At 57.1% G+C, this 12,147-nt stretch overlaps 1 protein-coding gene across 4 annotated transcripts in view; it reads right to left on the bottom strand.

The window, feature by feature from the left end:
• The window catches only part of ZC3H7B (zinc finger CCCH-type containing 7B), a 39,663-nt gene that overhangs the window by 20,548 nt on the left and 6,968 nt on the right, over positions 1-12,147 (bottom strand). For all 4 annotated transcript variants that reach the window (XM_016135849.2, XM_016135850.2, XM_016135848.2 and 1 more), the window contains exons 2-7: positions 8,159-8,217; positions 5,475-5,508; positions 5,142-5,339; positions 3,967-4,125; positions 1,692-1,772; positions 844-900 (exon numbers count right to left, since the gene is read on the bottom strand). In XM_016135849.2, the coding sequence (XP_015991335.2) occupies positions 844-900; positions 1,692-1,772; positions 3,967-4,125; positions 5,142-5,339; positions 5,475-5,508; positions 8,159-8,211 (582 nt within the window). In that variant the 5' untranslated portion in view covers positions 8,212-8,217. The remainder of the gene's footprint in view (positions 1-843; positions 901-1,691; positions 1,773-3,966; positions 4,126-5,141; positions 5,340-5,474; positions 5,509-8,158; positions 8,218-12,147) is intronic.

Below are 12,147 nucleotides of genomic sequence, written 5' to 3'. Positions count from 1 at the left end.
CAGGCCGAGCCACATCTGCCTCCCCTATAGTCTGAGAGGGTCCCAAGGGCAAGGACACACCTAATTTGAGCCTGGCCCAGCGGCCAGCCCGGAGTCAGGGAGGGCTGCCTGGGAGGGTGGCGAGTGGATGATGGTGCTGCGACTCTCTGGAGGGAGGGGAGCCTGCTGCTGCCGTGCCGCGGGACACGGGCCAAGTCCCCAGTGCACTCTGAGCCTCGGTCTCCCCTTACGTACAAGGAGGCAGGACACCAGCTCTGTCGGCACTCTTATAGCCTGCACCTCATCCTCCAGAAAGCCGCAAAGTCCACTGAGCAGTTCTTATGCGGTGAGCAGTGGGGCAGTCACGTGCGTACCGGGCCCTGCGGCCACCCCCAGGACAAGGCGTAGGTGGTCTGGTCCCAACTGCCTTTGTTTCTACTTCTTTACCTCCAACCTTCTTGCCGCCCTTGTTTTCTTTCTCAGGAGTCTGTGAGTGACGCTACCACTGACGGTCCCCTACAGGGATCATTCCCGCCAGCAGCAGCCACGGCCTGTCCCCACGCTTTGCTCTTGTGGTCACAGGAGTCACCTCCTGGGCAGTGGAGAGCTGGGCGTCCCACAGCTGTCCTCATGAGCCTGACTCAGGCCCAGGCTGTCACCCCATCTTCCCAGGGCAGGTGCCTGGCTTACAGTGGTGGGGACAAGGATAGACTGAACCCAACTCTTCAGCCTGAAGCTTCTGCACCTGCTACCTGAGGTCATTCATACCCCAGAGAGGGAATTCAAAGCTCTCACAACGGATGAACCCCAAGAGGTTGTTTCTGGGGGCGAGGAGGCAGGCCCAGAGTTCTGGCCCCGTCCTACCTGATCTGCCATGCTGGCCGCTGTGCCGTTACTGAGCAGAGAAAAGGTTTCCAATTCCTGTCAGAGATAGGAGAAAGGTGGGAAGAGATGAAGATTCTGGAAAGACGCTCAGGGTCCCATCAGTCAGGGCAGCAGAGGGAACACAGAACAGGCAGTGGGCTCTGTAGCGCCCTCCAAGGCTCTGTGTCTCCAGGCCGGCCGGGGGTCACCTGCACTGAGCCAGATTTGGGTGTATTCTTCCTGCAACCATGACCTGAACAGCACACTTCCATGCACGTGCCCCTGCCACGTGCTCCAGCACCATCGCGTTCCCGTGAGCCCCCCGAGATGGGCATAGTTGTTCCCATGTTCCAGGTGCCGAAAACAACGTGGAGCGAGAGCTAAGTTGCTCAAGGTCACAACAGAGACTCTGGAGCCACATCCTTTCCTATGTGCAGTTTCCAGGCAAAGTGCAGGTGCCAGGTGAACACACCCGGATTTGAATGATCCAAACAGATATCAACATTTGAAATATGCAACATACTGGGCTTATCTGAGAACCTGAGGCTGAAGGACACCAGTGTCAACACAGGCCACCTCCCGGGTACTGAAGTCGGCCAGGGCAAGGGAGGGAGCAGGTTTTAACAGCTGGTGTCTACGGTGAGCTGGAAGCTTTGGCTGTTCTTTCCTTTCCCAAAAACTTCTGAAAGTCATTCTAGGGCTTTCAGCCAAAAGGAGGGAAGATTACCTGCTGTCACTTGCCTCTGTGCTGGCCTGGCTGTGGCCACCCTCATCAAAGGCACCTGGTCCCCTCTTCAGATCGCCCCACCTCCACCCCGGCCCACCCCCGGCACCCAGAACCCACCTACCTGGGGCCTCTTATATGCCTTCCGAACTCGCAGCCCAAGCTTCTGAGCCAGCTCCTGCCCAAGCTGAGTTACGCTTTCATCCTGGGAAGGAAAGACACAGGGTGGAGTGCTTTAGTCTGCCTGGTTCACAAAGCCATGCTGTGGATAGCTGTGCAGCCCCACAAGGGGGCCTGCCATCACCCCACGTTACGGACAAGTGGGGCCCCGGGAGGGGACACTGGCTGCCCAAGCCACACAGCTCCAGCGGGGTGGGGCTGGAATCAGAAACCCATGCTTCTGGCTTTCCAGCCCTGCGGTGAGTGGAAAGGAATCGTTTTTGGTAATCTTAATATTCTGTTTTTATTTCCACAACTCAGCAAGTCACAGCGCCACTGTGGACGGCTGGAATGCGCCCTGGACCGCCCTGCCATCCCCTCAGTCTCCTCCCCAGAGGGCACACACCTTGTTGGTCTGATGCATTCCCCTACGGATCTTTTCTAGGAATTTATAGACGTGCATCTGGACCTACAATGGACATTTAGTTTTGCCTTGTGGAGAGTTTTCCTTCTTCCCTTTTTTTTTTTTTTTTACAGAACTGGAATCATGTTACACCTGTCGTTCTACAATTTGCTTCTTTCATCAAACAGTATCTTGTAATTCTCTGCGAGTCAGGGATTATGAACAGGGCCAAAGGAGGAGGACATGTTAGAATGTGCCTGGCCCACAGTGAGAGTACCCAGCATGCCTTCCTCACTCTAAGAACATATTACTGCACATGTACCATGTGCCGGGCACAAGTGAGGGGCCAGGAACACCAGTCACAGGGCAGATGGGGCCCAGGCCTTGTGGAGACGCCAGTCGTGGAGGAGAGACCAATTAACAGACAAAGAAACAGGGGCTGTAGTCTGGGTAGCAAAGGGCAACAGGGATGTTGGGACAGACATCCTGTGCACCTGTCCACCTCACTGACGAGCTCCTGGAGCCTAGCGCCAGGGCCTGTGTCATCTATGGCCCCGCTGCCCAGCAGAGAGCAGGGCTCAGTATTTGCCCACTGGAAAAACTGGGGATCTCCCCCTCAGGTCCAAAGTCCTCATCTGGGTACTTTCCTCAAGCAAGTCACCACCCTCACTGGGTCGTCTGGTGGGTACGTCCGCCCGCCCTCCCAGAAGCAGGGAGCCATGACAGCAGGCCGTGGACCTGCTATGAACGCCGGAAAACGCAGTTCGGATCGGGGACGACTATCACAAGGAAGGTTCTCATGGGGAACTAAACTGAGTTGGGGAAAAAGACTAAGCAGCAGCAGCAGAGTAACAGCGAATGTGTTCTGAACACGCGCTGTGTCTGGCCATCATGCCACCTGCCTTGTCAGCCCTATGGTGACAGCATATCGTCACCCCCACTTCACAAGGTGTAAACCGAGGCTCAGAGAGGCTGAGCCTCGTGTCCGAGGTCACACAGCTGGTAGATGGCAATCCCAAGATTAGGACCCAAACCCCGGCCAACTCTCTGGCACCAGCGTCCTTGACCATCGTGCACTTGAGTTCCTACTTGAGCCCCACCTCCTCCAGGGAGTCCTCTGGGACCTTGACCACTCTCAAGGGCTCTCAGCCCTTCCTGGGCAGCAACTACCTATCCCCAAGCCCTTTCACACTCATTATTTCACGGGTAAAGTAAGACGGGCACTTTAGAGATGCAAAGCTGACGTACAGAGAGGGGAAGCACTTTGAGGTCTGTGGTAGAGCCAGGCCAAGACTCCAAGGCTGTTTCCATTTATCTCCTAGCGGACTATGAGCCCTAGATCACCACATGGGCACTCAGTAAATACTTGTTAAGCAGATGAATAAATGTGGGGGTGGGGGGTATGTCCAGCTGGGAGTGGCCTAAGCAAGCTATTTGTCACGTCCCATCATCTCTTCCCCACCTAATGACAGCCTGGATATCAGGACCCCACGCAGGTGGCACCCTTCTTAGTCCTCACTGCACCCCGGCACTCAGTGTAGAGGCTTATTGTGCCGACTCTAGAATCATAGCGCCTGGGTTCAAATATTAGCTCTATCGCCCCCTAGCGGTCATGTGGGGGGGGGTTGCTGCAGGTGAGTTCACACAGCGTATCTTTAGCGATGCTTGGCACACAATCTGAGCTTGGTGTTAAGTCAGTATCTGCAACTGCACGTCACAGAGGAGGAAGCTGAGGTTCAGAAAGATGCGGTAGCTTGGCCCAAGCGTGGGCCGGCACCGGCACCGAGGCGGGAGCCTGACCTGCCCCCGCGTGGACGCAGGGCAGGGCCGCACTCACGTGGGGCAGGGCCAGGGAGCAGCGGCTGCTGCACTCGTACGCCTCCTTGTGGTGCCCCAGCTCGTTGAGGGCCCGCGCCTTGCGGAACAGCGCCCGGATGTTCTCGCCGTCCAGGCTCAGCGCCTTCTCGCTGTCCTCCAGCGCCTTCTCATACATGCCCTGCCAGAGAGGAGCAAGTGGCCTGGTGGTCAGCACCTGTTACCCGCCCTCCCCCGGCATCCTGTCCCCACCCCATCTCACTGAAGACCAGCCACCCTTCCCTGCAGAGGTGGAAGATGAGGGAGGACCAGGCTCAGGGAGGGGGCTCCAGAGCTCCAGAAAACAGCTCTGGTGTTCACACGCTGGTCAAGAGCATCCGTGTGTCCAGTTGAAGGGGCTGCCAACGGGCTCTGGCATGTCACTGAAGGGGAGGGGCCTTCACATTCTACAGGGATGAGCCTGGTCACCCAGACACATCTATTTCATATCTGTCTTCAGCTCAGGACGCCATGGCCTGAGAGTGATTGATACAGGCACCACCGAGAGGAAGGGAAATCGTGAAGGCAGCCCGTGTACAGACAGAACCCAGCGGCAGCCGGCACCTGGCAGGCTCACTTATCCAGAACATCCACCGTGGGTTGCAAGAGGTGTCAGCGGAGCCTCTACAGAGCCCACAGCACAGCCTCCCACAGGATCTGGCGGGCGGCTGAGTCAGGGAGCGAGCAAGGCAGGGAAGAGGGGTGGGCTGGAGCTCTGAGGAGGACAGGAGGAGACTGGAAGTGTGGAGAAAGAAGCGAGGTGTGACGGGAGGGCAGGAGCCCAGGAGGAAGGGGCGAGGGAGGTCGGAGGTTTGCAGCAAGAGGCGGCATGCTGAGTTGCGGTCCTCAGCCCCGACTGCCCACAGACTCCTGCCAGCGGCCAGGCCACCCGAGACTCTAACTTAACGTATCTGGGGTAGGACTTAGGCACGAGCATTACTTAAAAATTTTTTTATATATATATTAGTACTTCAAAAGCTCTCAGGGTGAATCGGTTGTGCAGCAGGGTTGACAGCCGAGGGTGTAGACAGTGAGACTCAGGACGATGTGGAAGACCCGGTCTTGCAGAGGCTCCTCAGGGTGCGGGCCTGGCTCGGCCGGGCATCAGGGCAAAGTGGCGATCGGGGTGGGGGGAGGAAGGCGGGGTGCCAAGCTCACCATGGTGAAGTAGCAGGCGGCCCTGTTGACACGTAGCTTGCACAGCAGCTCCCGGGGCAGGGACACCTGGTCGGAGGCGGCGTAGTCAGCCACGTTCAGCGCCTCCATGTACTGCACCAGGGCCTGCTTGGGGTCCTTCTCCCGGAATAGGTCATTGCCTTCGGCAAACAGGTTCTGCACCAGCTTGAGCAGAAAGGCCTGCGGGGCCAGGGCACAGAGGGAGCTCAGGCAGCCTTCTCCACCGAGCCCCGGCCCTGGCACCTGGCCCCCATCCCCGCCTCTCCGGGACACCCCTGCCCCTCTCCTTCCCCCAGCTGGACAGCTGACACTCACCTCATATTCTTCTTGCTTTAGGGGTAGTGTCGACCTAGCAGGAAGAGAGGGACGTGAGGTCTGGGTAAGCCCAGGGGTCCCCGCCACGTTGAGGCCCAGGAGCCAGAGCTTCAGGCCAGAGGTCATGTCTGCAGTGGGTATCTCCAGCTCAGACTTCAGATGTCACCTTGTGGACTGGGGTGAAGGGACAGCCAGCAGTCCTTTCTCCCTATATCAACACCATGCTGGCCTTCCACTTCTGATGATAAAAGACCTTGCGTTTGTCCCAGGGCCTGGCAGCCCGGCGTTGGTGCAGGTGCTGAGAGGGAGGGGCCCAGCCACGGGCCCAGCCCCAGCCCGTTGCCTGTCCTCTGCCTAAGAAACCCGTCCTCTGGGAATAACCACTCCCTGCCAAACCAAACCAAACCCAACCCGCAGGCCCACAGGCTGCACCAAAAGTTCACTTCGGGTCTCCTCCTGTCCCTGCCCACAAAACACACGACCCCAGCCGATGCCAGGAGCACTCAGAGACTGTCGCCCCCTCACACCAGACTCAACGAAGTAGATGGGGTCTTGGGCATCCAATCCTCCCCTGTGGCCAAAGAAACGCCAGCTCAGGAGGAAAGTATCAGCCCAGCGGAACTGAGGCACACCTGCCAGGCTCAGCGGCTGAGCTGGAAAGGAAGCTGGGGTTTGTCTCATGTCACAGAGGGGAAAGCAGATACTCAGAGAGGGGCAGTGACTCGCCCAAGATCACACAGCAGGACAGCGCCAGAGCCAGGGCCACAGCACAGGGCCGGGGCTCCTTCTACTGCCCAGAGCTGCCGCCAACACCTGGGCAGAAAGAGCTGCCTAGGAGAGTGAGTGAGAAGTGGGGAAAGGAGAGGCCAGGTGTCCCCGATGGTGACAGCAGGGCTCCCGATCCCACGCACTCAGGGGCCTCCCCACCATCAGAGACGGGGACCCATCCCTCCGCCCCATTCTGCCCCAGCCCGGGCCGCCATCGCTATCCGCCTAACCGATGTTCCGTCTCCAGCCGCGCCGCTGCCAGCATCGGCCTCCTTTCCAACAGGTCGGGCCCTGCCCTAGAGGTCACCTCATCCTCGGGTGTAAGGGCCTCCACGGGCCAGTGCCAACCCACCTGTCCAAACTGCTTTATGGCTCCTACAGTGCTCTGTGCCCAGAGGTGCCTACTAAATGTTTGCTAAGCACACAAAGCCTGTAAGTGGGAAAACAGTCATTTTACAAGGAGCAGGTCCTACTGTGTTCTCCTGCACAGTGGTCCCTTAGGAGGCCAACGTACGGGTCCCCAGAGGCGGTCCTATTGCTAAACCTCACTATTCCCCTGAGGAAAGGAGGAGGGGGACACAGCTACCAGTTACCCACAGTACGACGACCCCGTCAGGGACAGGGCATTGCCTGCGTTTCATGGGCACGGAGACTGCCCAGGGAGCAGGGGACGCGGGATGCAGGCTCAGAGCGCCAGCGCCACAGAATCGGTGGCTTCGGTTGAAGCCAGAATTCCTACAAGACCGTGTTCTCGAGGTTCGCCCTGTTCACCAGACTGGCCTCTGAATAAACTCTGAGCATTTCCCCCAATGAAGGCCCTCCCGCAGACAGACGGTAGAAGACAGGCCGCCCTGAAGCGAGAGCAGCGGGCCACAGCTCTGCCCGCCAGGCCTGAGCCAGGAACTCTGACGAAGGAGAGAGTGTGCTGTCTCAACGTGAACACGAGTTCTGTGAGAGCCATGCGGACACCACGCGTGAAAAGGGACCCAGTGTGTGGTGACGAGGCAGGTCGCCTCTCACAGGTCTCAGTGAGACGACAAAATCGGGGTGTCTCCACGAGGGTGTGCAGGTGCAGGTCCCAGTTGCGCGGGGACTTTCCCATTTAAGGAAAAGAACGCAGACTTGCTAGGGAGCCTCCCCGGAAGGCAGAAGGGACCTGTGCAAGGGGGGGGGGGGCAAAGCTTACACCCCACTCACGTCGTGTTGAACAGGTCTCTGAGGATCTACTTAAGGAAGGTTTTTTTTGAAAGAGGTAGTAAAAATATTTTGTGTGTAAAGAAAAATAGATAGATAGATAGATAGATAGATAGGTAGACAGACAGACAGATAAATGGATGAATAAATAAATAACATGGTATGTGGGTATTGGGGAGCATGTGGTTTTGGAGTCAGCCAGACCACGGCGAGAATCCCATCACTTAACAGCTGTGTGACCTTTAATGAGGTCCTTATCGCTAAACTTCAGCCTTTGGCTGTGCAGAACGGAGATAAGGCCACCTACTGGGCTGAGCTGTTGTGAAGATTAAGATGATGGCTTGAAGGGCCCAGCACCGAGTCTGAAGGTGAGTTCACTAAGCAAGGACCACTGATTGATGACGATGCGCACAGGCAAGCTAGGGAACTGACGAGCATCTACGGGTGGCGAGGATAAAGTGATACGCCAGAAAAGACCGAAGGGTGCCAGGGTCAGGGAGAGCGTGTGCGTGCGGGCTTCAGGGCTCACACGCAGGGTTCACAGATCCACCCCTCAGATTCCACATGCCGGCCCCTTCCTAGCACGTCCCACCTCTGCCCTCCCCAACACACACAGGCGCCTGACCAGCAAAGGCTCAGGGAGCAAGAAAAAGGGCAGGAGAGGGCCCGGGGCGCTGCCCTGGAGGCCCCGGCGGGCCCAGCCCGCCCTGGCGCATACTCACTGAATGAACTTCAGCCCCTTCTCGATGTCGGCCTTCCGTCTCTGCCTCTCCATCAGTCTCTGGGGGAGAGAACCGTGCATCGGTCAGTCAGCCGGGGCCACTGGCCATCTGCCCCCCAAGGGTGTACTCTCTGTCACTTCCACGCTCATCCCATTTCACAGGTGCAGAGGACAGTCACTGAGGGTAGTGACCTGTCGCAGGGTCTCCAAAGACCATCGGAACCAGGGCACGCAGCTCCTGCCCTCACGCCCACGTCCCACTGAACTCTGAGTCTGTACCAGTGCCCTCGATGGGCAAGGGGCTGCATGGCCACCCGCCATTTTCTGCACATGGCTTGAGCTGCAGTACCGCACAGGACACGTTCGAACTCAAGGGAAAAATCTTGTTTTACAATCAAACTCAATCTAGGGAGAAGAGACATAGGAAATGCCGAACAATACCAATGATTATAGCTTAATGTAGCACTACGTACTGTGCCAGGTGCTCTGCATCGGGAGCTTACTGACTCTCCCAACAGCACGGCGAGAGAGGTGTCATTCTGTCCCCAGTGTACCAAGGAGAAGCTGAGGCTCAGGGAGCCCCCACCATGATCTGGCATGCAGCTCAGGCAGGATCTGAACCGGGGCCACCCTCCCTGTACGCCCCAGCAGCCCCTCCACTGAGCCCTACATCTCCAAAAATGGTAGTAAAAGAAATAGATGAATGAATATCAACTAATCCAACTCAGACTTGATAGAGATGAGAATGAATAAATGTTGAATAAGTGAATGAGAATAACTGACAGGGAGAGACATGAACAATCAGGTAAGGACATCGACGTTCGCTGAGCGGTTACCACGTGCCAGGGCGGCCGCGATGGCTTGCCGTGGGATACCTTCCTTAACCCTCAGCGCCCGCACAGCCCTGTGAGGAGGTAGGGCCTGCGAGCATTCCCCTGTGCAGGGGAAACGGAGGCACAGAAAAGTGAAGAGACTTGCCCAAGGTCACGCAGCTGGTACGCGGCGCAGCTGGGAAGCAAAGCCCGGCAGCCTGGCCCCAGGGCCCACACACGTCACCACCGCGCTTACTGTCGCCCGTGAAACAACCGGACCCGAGCCCAGGACCCCGCAGCCTGTCACCCAGCTCAAGTCTCCCCCGCCCCCAAAGCGATTCCCTCCCCGATCCCGAATCCCCTTGCGACCCCTGCACAGCCTCTCCTCGCCCGTTCTCGGCCACATTTCGTGAAAGGACTGTCTCCGCATCCTCACCTTGCACCCCACTCCCGCTCCACCTCTGGTGCGTGCCAAGGGTCCCCCGCATCCCAGGGACTTGCTGGGTGCTGAGTCCCGTAGAGGGACAGTGTTTCGCTTGCTTTTTCTGGGACTCCCGGCGGCACCGGCCGGGTCCTCGCGCCTCTCTGATGGGCCCCGCTCCATCCGTTTGGGGGTCCTCCCCTGGCCAGGTCTCCAGACCAACGTGCCCGAGCCCCCATTTCAGGGACAATGCTCCTGCTGTCCTCACTCGGCACCATCTCCCCAGACGGGCTCTTGTGTTTCATGATCTCGTGAGTCATGTCAATGACTCACAAATCCGTCCCTCCCGCCAGGCTCACCCCCTCCCCAAAATTTCAGATTCACTTTCGGAGCAGTGCTGTCTGGATGTCCAACACCCAGGCTGCTTATGACCTCCCTGCCTTTCCTAACCCTAGGCCACCTCCTAGGCACCCTTTAAGACCCAGCTCGGATGCCGCCTTGTCCAGAAGGTCCGCCCTGGTGCCCAGCCCCAGCTTGGTTGGGTGCCCCTCCAACTCAACGTGTGTCAAAATGAACTCAGCAGCTTCTCCCTAAACCTGCCCCCTCCCATCCCCCACTCTAGTCATGGCTCCCACTGCCGTCCTGTTCTCGGTCAGGCTCCAACTCTTTCCACCTTTACCTCCGAAACGTTTCTCCTCTCTGCAGCTCCTCCCACCATCTCCACAGCCACAGCAATCTCTGAGGCCCTCCTCATCTCTTGCCGACAGCCTCCACTGAGCCCCCTCCAGTCGGGTGCCATTTGGTCATAAAGGATATCTGTCCAACACATATGTCACTCCCCTGCTCAAAACTCTCCTGGGTGTGCATGTGCACACATGCAAATGAATGCAGGCTTGTTTGTTTGTTTGTTTGTTTAAAAAAGGTGAAATCTGAATTAACTCTGTAATCTAGTAATGCACCAATACCGATTTTCTGGTTTTGACAAGATGTAATGACTACATATCACCATCAGGAGAAGTTGGGCGAAGGGAACTCTGTACTATTTTTTTGCAGCTTCCTGTGAATAAAGTTAAACAGAACCTTCCATGACATCCTCTACCAGGAGGACAGATGCCAGGCTGCTCATCTCAGGCGCGGAGCCCCGCGGGGAGTGGCCTCCCCTCCAGCCCCGAGGCCCAGCCTGGACTGTTACTCTCTGGCCATGTCAGACCATTGGCTTCCCATTCAAGCTGCCCGCTCAGTGTGGGACAACATTCCCACCCCTGCTTCCTCCCCACTGGCCACTGCCTGGTGCTTCTGGAAAGCTCAGCGGGGTGGCTTCTCTCTCAGGAAGCCTGCACTTCCCCAAAGCCCACTCTAGCACAGCACCCAAGCTCAGCACAGCCCCTGCACTCATCCTAGTTAACTGAAGGTAGGTGCTTACGATCCATCCCTCCCTAAACTATGAGCTCCTTGAAGGCAGAAGCTGCATCTGATTCGCCTCCGGGCAGCACAGAGAAGCTGGGCTCAGGTACCGATTCTGAGGAAGTGGAGCCTCACAAATCCTAGAATAACAGTGTCCAAGCTGATTTCAGTCCTCATTTATTAAGCATTTTCTCCTACCAGTTTCTGTTCTAGGAGCTTTACATACAATACTCAATCTTCGCAACATCCTGTAAGAAAGTAGTATTACCACCCTCATTTTACAGGTGGGGAAACCAAGGCACAAGTTGGTGAAGTCGCCTGCCACCAGAGTTAGTAAAGGAGCTGGGATTGGGACCCGGGCCGTTGGACTCTGGAGCTCACCCAGTTATCTCCCAACCCAATGGGGCTCCTCCCCACCCCCACCCCCTGCAGAATGCCTCCAGCCTCATGGCGCACTCTGCCCACCGGGCACTCACCTGCCCCAGGTCTCGTGAAAGAGCAGCAGTCCCCGCAGACTGCCCACCCACCCCAGACACAAACGCTACCTGAAGTTACGTCATCTGCAAAGGTTCCTGGCACTTCTGACTCACCAGCCCCGATGGCTTACTCAGAGAGGAAAGGTTGGATTTTACTGTCCTCAACCTCAACGGACAGTGTTCCAGGTCTGCTCTGATCCCTTACCCACAGCCCTCACGTGCCCTGCCTGTCCCCCGAGGGCCCTCTGCTCCCCATTCATTCCTGGAGATCACCCACCGGGTTTCGACCACCTTCTATGGCAGGGGGTTTGAACCTGGGGCCCACGGAGAGGATTCAGGGGCCCGTGAACTTGGACGGGAAAGCATTTACGAGCATTTTTCGCTAACCGCTAACTGGTATTTAGCCTTCCTTCCCATCGTGAACGCAGACGACGCATCACAACGGCGGCAGTGCCAGAAATCACGGCTCTCCCTGTGGCATCTCAGCTGCTGCAGACATAACAAAACATTGTCCGTGCTCATCATAACCTTGAAATGACGGTGGTTGCGTTAGACCCACTGGTAGGCCTTGCTTTCAGTGCACTGACAAAAAAGCACAGCTACCGCTCAAGAGAATTGGTTTCCTCTGCAATCCTGTGTATTTTACGTGCAAGGTGTTTAAAAACAGCATCCGAGACAGCTTCCCCAGGCCGCCTGACGGGTCTGCGGGGTCTGCGGGTGTCTCCGTCCTAAGGAGTCATGTTCCTAGCCCTACGATAATCTCAAAAGTGTCATTATCCCCACTTTCCAAAGAAAAGCAAGGCCTGAAAACAATAAAGTCCTTTTTAACAAACAGGAAGGCCTGGTAGGTCTGTGACTCGCCCAAGGCCACGCGGCA

Source organism: Rousettus aegyptiacus, unplaced genomic scaffold, assembly GCF_014176215.1.
Source record: "Rousettus aegyptiacus isolate mRouAeg1 unplaced genomic scaffold, mRouAeg1.p scaffold_m13_p_2, whole genome shotgun sequence".
NCBI lineage: Eukaryota > Metazoa > Chordata > Mammalia > Chiroptera > Pteropodidae > Rousettus > Rousettus aegyptiacus.
This window is presented reverse-complemented; position numbering and strand designations above follow the sequence as displayed.